The sequence below is a fragment of the Sitophilus oryzae genome, unplaced genomic scaffold (assembly GCF_002938485.1).
Source record: "Sitophilus oryzae breed Bouriz unplaced genomic scaffold, Soryzae_2.0 scaffold_1639_pilon_pilon, whole genome shotgun sequence".
Lineage (NCBI taxonomy): Eukaryota > Metazoa > Arthropoda > Insecta > Coleoptera > Curculionidae > Sitophilus > Sitophilus oryzae.
The window spans coordinates 925618-941177 of NW_022146324.1; the positions used below are offsets into that span (position 1 = coordinate 925618).

The window sequence follows — 15560 nt, forward strand, 5'->3', positions numbered from 1 at the left end:
CAGGCAGTATTTATAATATAGGAAATTCAAATAATTCGTTTTCTGACATATGGGAATAAATTGCCTAACTGTTTGACACTTAATGTCAAAGGAAGCTAGATAAAATCAAGAAAAAATTACGTTTTCAAACTAAATCTTAAATAACTTAAAAACGATTTATTTTAGGTATAGGAATATTATACTCAAAAAGTAACGAAATGGAAAATATTTTCACTAGTAAAATAAAAAAGTGGGTTTACGTTTGAAAAAAATGATTTATGATAATTTTTTAATTCGTTCAATTCACCGTTCAATTCCATAACAGCTACCGCCATTATTATATGACATTTGAACAATTTAATTTTTGAAATAGATATCCATATGTCTTCTCTTTATGCCATAGTGGCTGTGATAATCACTAAATGTGACTTTTAGGCTATACAAATTTTTTTGACAGGTAGTTTTTTTCGTCCAGAAATTTTAAATATTTTTTTTTCTCAAAAACGGTTAATGCTAGGTATAGAGTGTTTAATATCAATATTTATAGAATTTTAGAGAGAATGTAAGTGTGTAATAAAAATGGGGGCACCCCTTTAAAATAAGAAAGTTGCTGTCAACTTCCGTATTTCCCGAAGTGCCGCCATATTGAAAATATTTTTAATCGATAGATCTCGTTCTAAATCAATGATGTGCAAAAAATCTCCGATCTAGATATTGCGCTTCTCTAGAAACTTCTAATGCACGCTCAGCCTGGGACACCCTGTATACTGGTAATTAAAACCATAGGCTATAGCGAGAGATAAATAATATCTGCTTGTATTCTATGGTGTGTGTCAAATTTAAATCTAATTTTAAAAATTATAAAAGATAACAAATTGCTAATGGACAAAATAATATTGATATTATAGTAAGTATGTATAATATTAAGTTTTAATGCCTCTCCATTTATATATAAAACATTAAAAAATGGTAATCAGGAAACAGGGCCCCATTTATATAGTAATTGTGATCTTCGGCTGATATGTTTCAATATGACAATTATTATAAAATGTGTGTTCATCCAACTATGCATGTATGAAAAATTAAAAAAAATATATTAAATTATTATGGTCTGTGAGATGAAGTAGTGCGCAACACAATGAGTGCCGCAGTTGGAACTATGATTGGATTATCTATGTTAGCTGCTGGAGCTTTATATGTTTCTTTCAGTAAGTCGCTATATTTAATTATGGTAATATTGTTAATAAATATGTTCTGAAACTAGATATTTCATTATACAGTATCTCCCCGGATTGGCTTTACAAGAGGAACACTCTTTTATTATTGACATTTTGAGAAAATGCATTCTTCATAAAAAATTTTGTTTGTTCTAAAATGGTCAATCCCATTTATACTTTTCCAAATTTCCATACCGTTTTAGTTTTATCTTTACATAATATGTTTCGGCTTGTCAGGTCTTTTTCTGGATATTCTTAAAACTAACAGTCTAACTACAGTATAATGAAAATTACTACAGTATTACTACTTACTACAGTATAATTAATTATTAAATAGAAAATGTGTTAAAAAATTCTTGTTCTGATTTTAATATTTTATAGTTGTTCGAGGTAATTTAGGCGTCTGTCTTTTGATTCTCTATGTAGTAATTTAAATTGAATTAATATAAATTTTGTTACTATTTAATATCCAGTGTGTTGCTACACTGCATACTTTTTATATGCTCTTTAAATCTTATATTTAATTTAAAAATTTATTTACTTACCAGTTTAGCCTATGTACAGGGTGGGTCAAATTCGACGCTTTTAAATGGAAACACCCTTTTCTATAGGAGATAGACGAAACCTAATATCGGTGTCTGGAGCTTAATTTTCATCAAAAATATGATGGTGAAAACCGCACATCAATATCTGTTACCGTTTCGGAGTTACGGGGTGTTTTTCAAAAATGTGCATTTTTAACAAATCGCTGTAACTTTTTTGCTATCGAAAATTTTGTATTTCTATAAAAACATTTCCAAAGCACCTTTTTACCTAGAATTTAATGGTTTAAGTATATTTTTTTTAAAATTAATAATTTAAGAGTTATCAACAGAAAAATTGATTTTTTATTTGGGACACCCTCTATATTTTTAATTAACGGAAAAGAACTTAAAATTACCTTTCCAAAAATATAGCACACTTGATAATTTGTTATAATCTCTTCCGAAATACAGAATTTTTAAAAGTTCGCCACTTTTAACTAGTAGGCTTTGGACCCTTTATTGATGATATGCCCTTAATGGAACTGAAAAACATATTTTTCCAGCAACACGACGCACCGCCTCTGATCGCTGAAGTTATCAGCAAATTTTTGCATCCAATTTCAAGAATAATTGAATAGCCAACCAAGATTCCAGCCGTTGGCCGTCGAGGCCGCCTGACTTAGTGCCCATGGATCTAATCCTATCGATATATTTGCGGAAAAATAAAGGTTCCTTATTCTTCCGTATAATCTAGACAAGAATTAGAAATACTTAACAGTTATGAGAGGGTATCTTTCACCCCCACTGAGTTAATGAATTCCGAGAGAAATGTTCAAAAACTGCCCCGTCTGTCCATAACAGAAGACGGTCGATATGTCGAACACCTATAGCAAAATCTCATGTCTTGGTTTGCTATTTATTTTTCTTGTTATTAGATATAGTTTAAATGTGTTGATGTTGATTAAATATATTTTAAATAGTTATAAAATTCTGCATCTCTCATAGCAAATATTATTTTCGTATTAATTCATGCTCACAGCTAGATTTTTTTGTATTACAGCCGGTGCCGTTCAAAGCCTACTCATTTAGAGCGGGCGAATTTTTATATACTCTATATCTCGAAGAGGAATCGAGCAAAATATCAAGTGTGTTATATTTTTCGAAAGGTAATTTTAAATTATTTTCAATAAATTAAAAATACACAGGGTGTCCCATATAAAAAATCAAATTTTCTGTTGATAATTCTTAAATTATTGATTTTAAAAAAATTATACTTAAACCATTAAATTATACGTAAAAAGGTGCTTTGGAAATATTTTCATAAAAATACAAAATTTTCCATAACAAAAAAGTTACAGCGATTTGTTAAAAGTGCATATTTTTGAAAAACACCCCTTAACTCCGAAACGGTAACAGACATCGATATGCGGTTTTCACTATCATGTTTTTGACAAAAATTGAGCTCCAGACACCGATATTAGTTTTCGTCTATCTCCTATAGAAAAGGGTGTTTCCATTTAAAAGCGTCGAATTTGACCCACCCTGTACAGGATGTTTCATTTTGGTTGAAATCATACGGTATCTCCGTTATTAGTGAAGATAGAAAGGTGCGGTTTGCACATCCTGTCCCATTTTTTTTCCAACACGGAAGATGCCATAAAATTTTTTATTGCTTCCTTAAATGTATACAGGGGTATCAAAAATTGCTGGTCTGTTTTAAATATTTATTTTAAAATAAGTCGATTTAAGAGCTCTTTTAAACTATATTTTTTATAGTTTGAAAGGTTTTGATAGGTATTGGTTTTCTATACCTATCTGGCTCAGATTTTGAATAAAAAGCGATTTTTCAATAAAATGGCAATCAAGATGGCTGGTGTCGCCATGGCAATTTGTTAGTGACAGTTAGTAGCTATTTTCAAAATCTACATTAGTTTATGGACTTTATATAAATTTGTAACAGTTTACTTTTATTTAATTAAAGGCTCATTTACATTATTTGTCACTTTGGATGTACAACATGGATGAATCATCCAAAGTGATAAGTATAAATTGCCTTTCATCACTGTTTCATCCAAAGTGTACACTAAAATTGAACGATAAAACAAGTTGACGGTCTTCTTACTTTTGTTGAAAGAAGCGTTCAACAACCGTTGATTCATCCATATTGAACGGCAAGTGAAAAATATAAACAGCCGACGCCGACCCGTGCGGCCAACCTCGATATAGAAAACACTGGGAGAGGTGGCAGCTTGCGGAAGATGAAACAGTAAACTGCTGCGAACTGGATGAAAATATGTAAACAAGGATGTTCAATTTGGATGAATTCGATCTGAGTGATTTATTTTGGTTGTACATCCAAAGTGACACAGTGTAAACTCTGCTTTACCTTAAGGTTAATAAGTAAGTATTTATTAACTTTATCAAAAAAAAATAAAGAATTACTTCTTTGATTTATAGTGCGATGACTTGTAGATATCTAAATTGGATTTTCAAAAAAAAAAAAACAATTAAGATAAATTCATTTTCTTCACTTCCAACGACAGGTTGCTGCCTAATAGGTTTTTCATCTACCACAATATCAGCTCTGCAAAATAGGAAAAGTAGTTTTTCAAAGGAACTCTTGTCAAAAAATAATCCTATTTGGATATCTTTGAGCATAAACCCTTCAGGCCAACAAGCAATTGTCCCCACAAAATAAAATTATTAGTAACATATCCATTCCTTCTGCCGACGGATAATGCTTAATTTTTCTTGATAAAATAATAAATACTTACAGTATGTCTGTCCGTTCTGTAGCTCCGGGGTATCCGTGAGAGGGGAAACGATATTTTCTCGATGTTTTTCGTAAAAAATTAGACGACGCGTCCCGTCAATAAAAATTCGACAAATTTGCAAGTAGCCAATAAAGTGAGTGGGCGGAGCGATTTGCGGTGATGTACTCGTTAAGTCGACGTATAAAATGTATTGCTGTTTATTTAAATGTTTTTTGTCCGCATTCCTTTCATAGACACAGATCCAGCAGACGAACTGTACAGGGTGTCCCATTTTGGTTGAAATCATACGGAATCTCTGTTATTAGTGAAGATAGAAGGGTGCGGTTTGCACAAACCTGTATCACTTTTTTGTCAAACGGAAGATGCCGTAAACAAAATTTTCATAGCCCTCTTCTTTTCCGAGCTACAGGGTCTTTTTGAAAGTTTTGCAATTTGAGACACCCCCCGTATCTCTGTTATGGTTAAAGGTATCGAGAAGGTGAAAACTGTTTATTGTAGAACTTTTTACGTAGAATACAGTGGCGTAGTCTGGTTTTCTGCCAAAAAATATTTTTAAAAGTATGAACTAAAGTTATGTTTTTTTTAAATGGAACACCCTGTATATTTATAAATCATATGATGTGTCTTGCCATAAGCTTCTCAAAAATATATAACACTCTATATTTATTTTCACTATTTACTGCAATATTTAAAAGTTTTTATTAAAAGATCATATTTATTAGTAGGCCATGATTGATAATAAAAAAAAACTAAAGAATTATTAAAAGTATACTGCTATCTGTCTCTTGTTTTATTTTGAGAGCCGCTACTAAATTCTTTATATATTAGGGAAACTTAACTTCCTACCGCTATTTGTAAATCGTGGAATACGTGTATACGTACGAATAATCTATCGTATCGGAAATGTTAGATATTCCTTTAGCTAATTTACGTGAAATATACTTTCAGCAAGATGGGGAACATAACTCATAAAAATATTAGAATACTGTTAAATTATTATTTTTCAAATCAATGAATTGGAACCAATGAACACATATTTATAGCCTCCTCGATTCCCGGATTTTTCCATTCTCGATTTCTGATTTTGAGGATTTTTGAAATACGAAATATATCGTGGGCACTACAACAATGTCGAACACCTGAAAAATGCTTTAATAATTCAAGCTTTTAGATATTTGCAAACCCATTCCGTTATAAAAAAAAGAAAAATATATTCACAGGTTCAGTGGTAACAGTTATTTCAAAAGTAAAATATATCAATCCCAAATAAATTTTAATATGTGTATGACTACTTTAGTAAATATTATTTTGATTTTTTGTTATTTATCACGGCCTACTAATAAGAAAATGATATATTTTAAATATTGCAGTAAATAGTGAAAATAAATATAGAGTGATATATATTTTTGAGAAGACAGATCATATGATTTATAAATATACAGGGTGTTCCATTTGAAAAAACATAACTTTAGTTCATATTTTCAAAAATATTTTTTTGATAGTAAAACAGACTACGCCACTGTATTCTACGTAAAAAGTTCTACAATAAGCAGTTTTCGCCTTCTCGATACCTTTAACAATAACAGAGATACAGGGGGTGCCCCAAATTGCAACATTTTCGAAAAGACCCTGTAGCTCAGAAACTAAGAGGGCTATGAAAATTTTGTTTGCAGCATTTTCCGTTTCACGAAAAAGTGGGACAGGTTTGTGCAAACCACACCCTTCTATCTTCACTAATAACGGAGATACCCTATGATTTCAACCAAAATGGGACACACTGTACTTATTAACCTTATTGTAGGTAAATTAAATAAAAATAACCTGTAATACATTTAAATAAAGTCCATAAACTAATGTCATTTTGAAAATAGGTACTAAGTGTCACTAGAAAATGGCCATGGCGACACCAGCCATCTTGATTACAATTTTATTGAAAAATCGCTTTATATTCAAAATCTGAGTCAGTATAGGTACAGTACGTCTGTCCGTTCTGTAGCTACGGGGTATCCGTGAGAGGAGAAACGATATTCTATCGATGTTTTTCGTAAAAAAATAGACGACGCGTCCCATCAATAAAAATTCAATAAATTTGCAAGTAGCCAATAAAATGAGTGGGCGGAGCGATTTGCGGTGACGCACTCGTCAAATCGACGTATAAAATATATTGCTGTTTATTTAAATGTTTTTTGTCCGCATTCCTTTCATAGACACAGATCTAGCAGATGTACTGTATAGTAAACCCTAATAGAGTTCGTAAGAGCATTTAAATCTGCTTCGACTTATTTAAAAAAATACATAGTGTTGCATTTGAAATAACGATGTTTTTATGTAAAATAGACCAGCAATTTCTGATGCCCCAGTATGCATTTAACAAAGCAATCAATTTTTTTAGTAAAGCTTATTTCTCTGGCTTGAAAGTCAGCACAAGAATTAATTCTGAAAAGTAATGTACAAGATGTTGACAAACTTTTCTATTATAGCATGCATATTTAAATATCTCTAAATATCTCAAAAAACAGATCTTTTAAACATATTAAGCTCTTATAATAAATGCCTTATTTTATGTCCAATGATGGCGATAGACTAGTAGAGTCCAAAAATGAAATAAAATACCGTGTAGTTCTGACACACCCTGTACATTTCGAAATAATTTTAAATTATCCACATTGCCTTTTCACATATACCCATAAAATATTTTGTTTCTACATCTTTCCGTTTTCGTATAATCCACCGAGGCGAATGAGGTGCGCCGCCCTGTATAGGGTGTATTGCAATAATTGTCATGCCGTGTGCATAGGCTAAACTAGAAAAGAAAATAGAAGAAAGATAAGAAATTAGATATCTACATATATAAAATGCTAATGTTTATCTGTGTCGTCTCTACTGAAGTAACGACTTGCTCTCGAAAGTTGTTTTTTTACTAAAAGATAGCTAATTGGCTCTTCTAAAAACTGTCGTCGCCGGATTTTTTGTTTTTCATTTAATTAAAAAAATAAAACGTATTTTTTTTCCTGATATCGTGGCGGATGCGCCAGGCTTCAACTAGTAAGAATTAAAGAGCATATAAAATGTATTAATAATCTCAAACAAAATTCCGTCCAACATTGTATAGTCACACAATTAATACAAATTCAGTTAATTTACTACATAGAGAATCAAAAGGCAGACGCCTAAATTACGCCAAACAGCTAAAAACATTAAAATTAGTAAAAACGACAATAATTTAAACGTTTTAAATCCATCTCCATAGCAAATAATTTTCGTTACACTGTAGTTAGGGGGTTAGTTTTAAAAGACTTTTGAAACAGGTCTAACAAGCCGAAACATATCGTAGGCATAAAATTACACTAATAAAACTAAACACATCTAAAAGCGAATATTTCAACGATGTTTCACAAAGAACCAACCACATATTCAGCACCACTTACATGTATGTTACTCAATTCATGTTTCACACTAGTTTAAATTCAGACTGCCATATCAAAAATTTATCTAGATTCCAAAATATATTTGATTCTGTTACTAAAATCATGAGAAATATAAAATTATTCACTATAAGACCTTTTGTAAAACATGATACAATATAAATATAAAATGAATCAGAGTATTGTTTAATATTTTTCTTAGTTACATAGACGCCTAAACAAATAGTTTATTTAAATCTTTAGATTAATAATAATTATGCTTGTATACGGTATTGTTAAATATATAATATGTAGAAACATTAGTAACATATAATAGAATTATGAAATTTAAAAAACATGTACTTCTTAGTGTTTAATTATTAGCTAAGTATTTGTATTTTTAATATTTGTATACATTACCCCTTACATCACTCTTGTATTCCTTATATTTTTCTATAAAATTATTGTATGTACCTGTCTATGTGAGAGTCAAATTTTATAATACTACTGATCAAGAAAAACTGTAGTTACTATTGGTAACAACAATACATATAGACTAGCTGAAGCTTGCCTTTAGCTTCGATTGAGAATCTATTTATAAAATTTCATCAGTATTTATTTGCCTTGTTACAAATAAGTCAATTTATTAGAGTGCCGAGGAATTTTTAACAGGAAAAATGTGCTTTTTAATTCTAGTTAATTTTAGAAATAAAGCTAAACTTAATTTGTATTTTAAAGTATGTGTCGTGTTACAATTTTATTATTCTTGGTTAGGCAATGGATTATTATATTATTCAGTTTTAGGCTTTATTATTCCTTCCTTAATAATATAACAGGGATCGATAGACAGGCTTTATGAAGTCGCTATTGGGTCTATTCCACTGCGACTTTTTCACATCAATTAACCCCCTGATCAATATAATAACTTCTTCACTCGTATCCTTTCCACAAAGTCTACCAAGTTCGAGAATATACCTTATAACTAGCTCTTTGCACATGATTTATTATTGTCTAGCACAAACAACCTCACAATTATTGTCAGGCTATTCGCATTGACATAAAATGTCTCGTTTCTTCTTCTTTCTCTCTCTCTTCAGTCCTGACCCACATTAGGGAGTGCAGTGGTCAGCGTAACATCATGGATGATTTTTTTTTCCATGCGCCCCTGTTTTTTTGTCATCTCGATGACATCGTGCATTGGCCTGCTACAGCTAGTCGTGATCTGGTCTATCCATCGAGTTGGAGAGCGGCCACGTAGTCTACGTCCCTCCACCTTGCCTTGAATTATGAGTCTTTCCATATTCGCCGGACTTTTCCTCATTATATGTCCAAAATATTTTAGTTGTTTTAGTCGAATTTTACAGGAAAGCCTGTTAGTAATATTAAGTTCATTTATAATGGAAACGTTTGTACGGCGCCGGCGTTCAGTCCATGGGATACGGAGCGTACGTCTATAACAATACATCTCGGTAGCATCGATCTTCTTACGTTCCGCCTGTCTGAGAGTCCACGATTTGCAGCCATACGTCAATATTGGGAGTACCAAACAGTTGACTAGCCGGTTTTTGATGACTCTTGAAATCTGGCGGTCTTTCCAGATCTTGGTCAGTCTCCCAACAGCTACCTTTGCCATGTTGCACCTACGCTTCTTGACGGTTTTTATTACTTGATCCATGATTGTGTTGAATAACAGAGGGCTGAGACTGTCGCCTTAGCGAATACCAGTTGTAGTTCGAAGATGCTGCGTTAAGGTAAAGTTTGTTCTTATTTGGGTTGTTGTGTTTGTGTTTAAGTCCTTGATAAGTTCTGTGAGTTCTTTCGAGACATTACTGCTTTCCAAGATGGTGATGATGTCTTTTAGTTGGACTCTATCAAAGGCCTTTGTTAAATCTATAAAACATAGATAGGCTAGAGAGTTATATTCTAAGGATTTCAACTAGTTGCCTGAGTATGAATAGTGCATCGGTAGTTGATCGGTTTCTTCGGAATCCTTGTTGTTCCTCGCTTATTGGCACTATTGAGGAGATTTTGTCCGCAATGATCTTAGTGAGAAGTTTTAGCGAGGTGCTCAGTAATGTTATTCCTCTATAGTTTGCTGGGTCTGTTTTATCTCCCTTTTTAAAAATGGGCATTGTTATACTTTGTTTCCATTCTTCTGGTATTTTCTTATGTTGTAATATAATGTTAAACAGTTTTGTGTATTCCTCTATGATAGCCGTGCCTGCGTTTTTTATTAGCTCGTTTGGTATTTTATCTTGATTAGGAGATTTTCTATTTTTAAGTTTCCTTATTGTCTCTTCTACTTGCTAGTAAGTGATTTGCGCATGATCTTCTATATTATCTCTTTGGCTTGTCTCTTGTGCTTCCATTGGTTCATCTGTTTCTGCGTATAAGTCTCTGCAATATTTTTCCCACGTATCTTCTGCAATTGTTCTTAGTTGTATTGTTTCATTTGTTTCTCGTTTCAAACCCCTCAACATCTTCCAAATACGTTTTTGTGCTCCGTACATATCCGCCTCCATTTCGCTACTAAATCGCTGCCAATATTCTTCTTTAATTTCTCGTACTCTATTATTAGTCCTCTTCCTTATTTCGGTATAGATATTTCGGTTCTCCGGTGTTGGAGATTTCTTGTATTGTAAGTATTTTTCCTTCTTTTCCCTTGTAATGTTCTTGACTTCTAATGTAAACCAAGGTTTAATGTTCGGTCTTCCATTGTGTGATACAGTACGTGTTCCTAAAGCTTCTTTAGCACCTTTGCAGATGTTTTCTTTCAGTTTGTTCCAAGCTGTGTTATGAGTATCAAACTGTGCTATGGGGTTAAGAGTGACATGTGTTTGGCATCTGTTTGAATAAAGCTGTTTAGTGCTTTCGTGGTTGAGGGATTGTATATTGAATTTTTCAGTTTTTATCGATGGTCTTTTTTGGATAGCGGCGCACCTATTCGTATCTTTCCTAGCACAAGTTTGTGATCTGTTCCGATGTTGGCTGAGGATAAGACTCTTATTTCTATTAACTTCTTCTGTATTTAATCGATTATTAATACCAATATACAGGTAAATCTGGCAAATGTTTTCGGTGTAAGAGAGATGGGAAAATAAGGATAGAATAATGGCCGATGAAGGAAAAAGGTAAACAATTGTATCTCTTGAGTTTAAATAGCTTTGGGTATGCTATATTTTTGAAAAGCTAATTTTCAATTCTTTTCAATGAATTAAAAATATACAGGATGCCACATAAAACAATCAAATTTTCTGTTGATAACTCTTAAAAAATCTACTTAAACGAGTTTTGATTTTTACGTATTTACTTTTTGATATTAGGTATATCAAAAAATCATAATACATTACTTATTAATAGGTAACTTCCAGTACGTAATATTAATATTATATCTAAAATTGGTTTTGATTAATAGTTGTCTACATGTTTCATCTCTACCGACCCTAACTTAGTTTTATTAAACAACTGAAGTACATCATATGTTAATTCTATTTTTAGAAGCGGTTACTGATGAAATAAATAAGAATTCTGATACTGAATCGGATAACATCACCAAGAGTTACTTACTGATTAGTTCTGATGGAGAAGATACACAATATATTTTATTTACAAGGTAACAATTAAGAAGGGAGAAATAGCTTAGTCATAAAACCAATATTTTAGAGACCATTCGCCGTATAACATTAGGCGTGGAGATTTTGAAACTCTTAGTGCATCTGGGTTTAATATAAGTAACCCTACTAAAATAATAACCCATGGATTTTTAAGTGGTATCCAGTTCGAGGTATTTACGTTGATTAAAGATGGTAAGACATATATTTACATAATCATTTTTCGAAGGTCTTTTATTTGATTTTCGTCACTGCATAAATCAAAAAATCAACAGTTAAAAATCCAAATAGCTTTATACATATATTTGTTATACGACGCGGAGGCTACAAGGAGAACGGTAGTTTATTAAAATAAAATTTTGGTGCATGGTTAATTAAAAGCTTTTTACAAAAATATATAGAGTGTATAGGGTCTCCTCACAAAAATTATGGATCAAAGTTGTTTTTCTTTGTAATGGAACACCCTATAGAGGGTGTCATTGAAATGGTGTAAAAAAATCGGGAGGTGATAGTACTCCTAAAAATAGTAAAAAAAGTTCCTATAAGTGTAGGGCGTGTGGCAAAACTTTCAAGATTTGGCCGTTATCATGGTAGTGTGGCCTTTATATAATTACAATTAAAATAATTTTTTGAGCGGTAGGCAAAACTTGGATTAATGAGAACACCGTCTTTTCAGAGCGTAAATATAGTTTATCGTTTATATATAAAAAAAAACTAAATATAGCCAGCTAAAAATAGAAGTTAATGCATCGCACTTTTATGGTAAGGGTTCTTTCTAAATTCAGTTACTATAAACTCTATTGCCACTTACCTTATTACGTCAACATCCGTCAGCATTTCATCAACAATAAGAACCTGTCGAAGACTTCATTGATCCCTTTGTAGATCTACTGCTTCGGTCTTGGACTCATTCTTTAGATTAAACCACTCGATCGGTTATCACAGTGTTCTTTTAAATAGTTTAATATTTTAGCAAAAAGGTGAGATTAAGAAATAAAATGCCGATTTTTCACAACACCTATCTATATTTAATATAAAGAAATAAATAAATAAAAATAAAGAAAAAGGATTTAACAAGACATTTATAATTAATGAAATATAGAAAAAGGAAAGAAATTTAATCAAAAATAATTAATGAATGATATTAAAATTCACAGAAATGATAAAGTTAAAAATACAAAATATTCTTCCAATAAGTCTAATCTAAATTATCTAAAATTAGCATACAATTAGAATTTTCGTTGCCAGAAAATTAATATGACAAAAAAATATTAACTGAACAATTGGATTTAAATTAAAATTTAATAAAAAGAACAATTGCAAAATAATCATTTGTGTGATGACATCTAACTTTTACTAAAGCCTTTAGAACAAAGAGAAAGTCTTAAATCGTTAATAAAAAATATTAAAGAAAATCTAAAACAACAAATTAAAAATCTTTATACATAAAATGTTTAAAATTTCCTAACTTGAGAATTGAATATTTAAGAAAATCTTTAAATAGAAAACTTACTAAAATTATTAAAAAGAAACCACTGGATAATATAAGATCTACACGGAGTAAATTCGACCGTCTAATTTAAAAGTCAGTACCGAACTGGTCCAAAAAACTATTTTCCTAAACCTCGAAATTTTTAAAATGGGCGGGTAAAAAGAATAGAGAGCCACCAAAAGCCGAGAAATTCTCAAATCCTCTCCGGGTTCGCTTTTCAGGAACCGTCTGATTGGTCTGAGAAAACCTCAACTACCCTTTCGTTCCCGGTCTAGTTCGCCCTACTTGTCACAGATATCGTTACTATGACCATTTCTACGTTATTTTTCAAATTATTACTAATATCCGTGTAAATATTATAATTACCGTAAACACAATTACACCTGATTAAATCTAACCCTAACTAAAGTCTATTTTAAGGTCTGTCCATAAAACCAAACAAACAAATCACATTTATAATTTGATTTCATTAGATTCCGCTGTTTTATCTTATATGTTTATTTATTTCACATACTTTTGGATATTTTGGATAAAAAACTTAACTTTCAGAATAACGCCAGAACGTCCTTAACTTTCAGAATATCATTACGTGAACTTTACTTTAATATTTAAATTAACAATTATACTTGTTTTTATCCAAAATCTGTTTGTATTGGCCCGTGGGGAAGTCTATCGTGAGAAGGGTCTTAGAGTTTTATTGCTTTCTAGGGGTTTTGCTTATATAATCTCGAAGTTAAAATTTAGGGTTTTACAGCTTTAATGATTGATGCTAGTCGTGTGTTTCTAGCTGTTGCAAAGCAAGTATTATATTTATTTATGGACGTGGGAGTTTAAACCTAACAGAAAGATATTTAGTTTTTCCCAGAGAAACGGGTCCTTCATTCTAAACAGTTTTTACGATCTTCTGAAAAAATACCAATTTAAGGACGGAAACACATGACAAACTTTTAACAAGCTAGGTTTGTTGTCTGCTGTAAAATATTCCATTACAGGCGGAAAATGCATATTAAGGGAGTTAGGGGCACTGAAAGGGTGAATTTAAATAACGTATTTTGAAATTTGTAGGCTATTAAAAAACGAGATAAAATTTCGAAAAAAAATCCTCTGCCATAAATTTTGACCCTAAATCAAATGGTGGTACTGAAAAATTATTTGGAAAAGCGGAAAGGGTAGTTTTTGCAAGGGTAGGGGGTTATTTCGTGAATAACTTTTTTGAGGTTATTTTTTTGCAACTTGGGTTCATTTTTTGAAAACTACATACTTTTTTCTACAAAAAAGGTACTCTTGTTGCACATCGACCAGAGCGATGGTTTTCGAGAAAATTGAAGGCAAAGCGTTTGCTCTGATAGGTTGCTAACTGGTTAATCAACATAAACTTATGAAAGTTATGGCGGTTCAAAAGTAACCAAGTAGTTATCAAATAATTAATTGAAGAATCAAAATTTCATGATTTTTAAAACATCTTATTGCTTTAAAAAACGAAATAATCCAATTACCAAAATTGAATGCATACTTATTCGATTCATTGAAGGTATGCGGTCTTATCACTTTATTTATTTTGTATGTACGAAGAAAAAAAGTTCTGGTTCACAAGTATTTTTGTCAGTTTATTGCGGTTGAAGTGTGCGTAAACGTTAAATTTGACAAATTATGCAATACACTGTGCGTGAACTGGCAGATATGTATTTTATTTATGGAAGAGCGGACGAAAACGGTCTTTTGGCTCAACGTTTGTATGTCCAAAAATATCCGAATCGCAGGGCACCTTCTCACCGGATATTTGCGAGAATTCATCAGCGCCTAAGAGAGACAGGTTCATTTCAATCCAGAAACCAAAATCGTGGCCGTAATTTGACAGTACGTACACCTGAGGTTGAGGAGCGCATTTTAGCACAAGTAGGGGAAGATTTGGGGATATCTGTAAGGAGAATTGCAGCGCGGGAAAACGTGAGTCGCCATTCTGTGTGGATAACTCTTCATACTCAACTCCTGTATCCATATCACATCCAAAGGGTACAAGCTCTTGCTCCGGCAGACTATCCCGCTCGAGTCATCTTCTGTCGTTGGTTATTAAGTAAACTAGTACAAGAACCCCTTTTTTTGGCAAATGTTTTATGCACCGATGAAGCTGGCTTTACAAGAAATGGAATTTTCAATTACCATAATACACATCACTGGTCCGATCAAAACCCTCATGCTGTTGTGGAAAGTCGTTACCAAATTCGATTCTCAGTTAACGTTTGGGCGGGAATTCTTGGCGATAGACTTATTCGACCATTCGACCTTTCGAAAAGTCACTTATTTGTTACATTTCTTACATTTTAGGCTAAATGGTCAAAGTTACCTTAATTTTCTACTACATAATCTACCAGCACTTTTGGAGGAAGTTCCCATAGCACAGAGGCAGATCATGTATTTTATGCATGATGGCACACCAGATCATTTTCCGCTAGTGGTGAGGAATCATTTGAACAAAGTTTTTGAGAGGCGTTGGATAGGGCGCGGTGGTCCACAAGCTTGGCCAGCAAGATCACCAGATCTTAATCCACTAGATTTCTA

General features: G+C 32.2%; 2 protein-coding genes across 2 annotated transcripts in view; one reads left to right on the forward strand and one right to left on the reverse strand.

Annotated features, from left to right (window-relative positions):
* LOC115880644 (ATP-dependent translocase ABCB1) overlaps window positions 1-8000 on the reverse strand; it is an 80568-nt gene extending 72568 nt beyond the window's left edge. The window contains exon 1 of the mRNA XM_030897924.1: window positions 7923-8000. The gene's annotated coding sequence lies outside the window, so the exon portion shown is untranslated. The remainder of the gene's footprint in view (window positions 1-7922) is intronic.
* The window catches only part of LOC115880606 (pancreatic lipase-related protein 2-like), a 31946-nt gene continuing 17491 nt past the window's right edge, over window positions 1106-15560 (forward strand). The window contains exons 1-3 of the mRNA XM_030897881.1: window positions 1106-1187; window positions 11397-11511; window positions 11562-11704. Of these exons, the coding sequence (XP_030753741.1) occupies window positions 1118-1187; window positions 11397-11511; window positions 11562-11704 (328 nt within the window). The 5' untranslated portion in view covers window positions 1106-1117. The remainder of the gene's footprint in view (window positions 1188-11396; window positions 11512-11561; window positions 11705-15560) is intronic.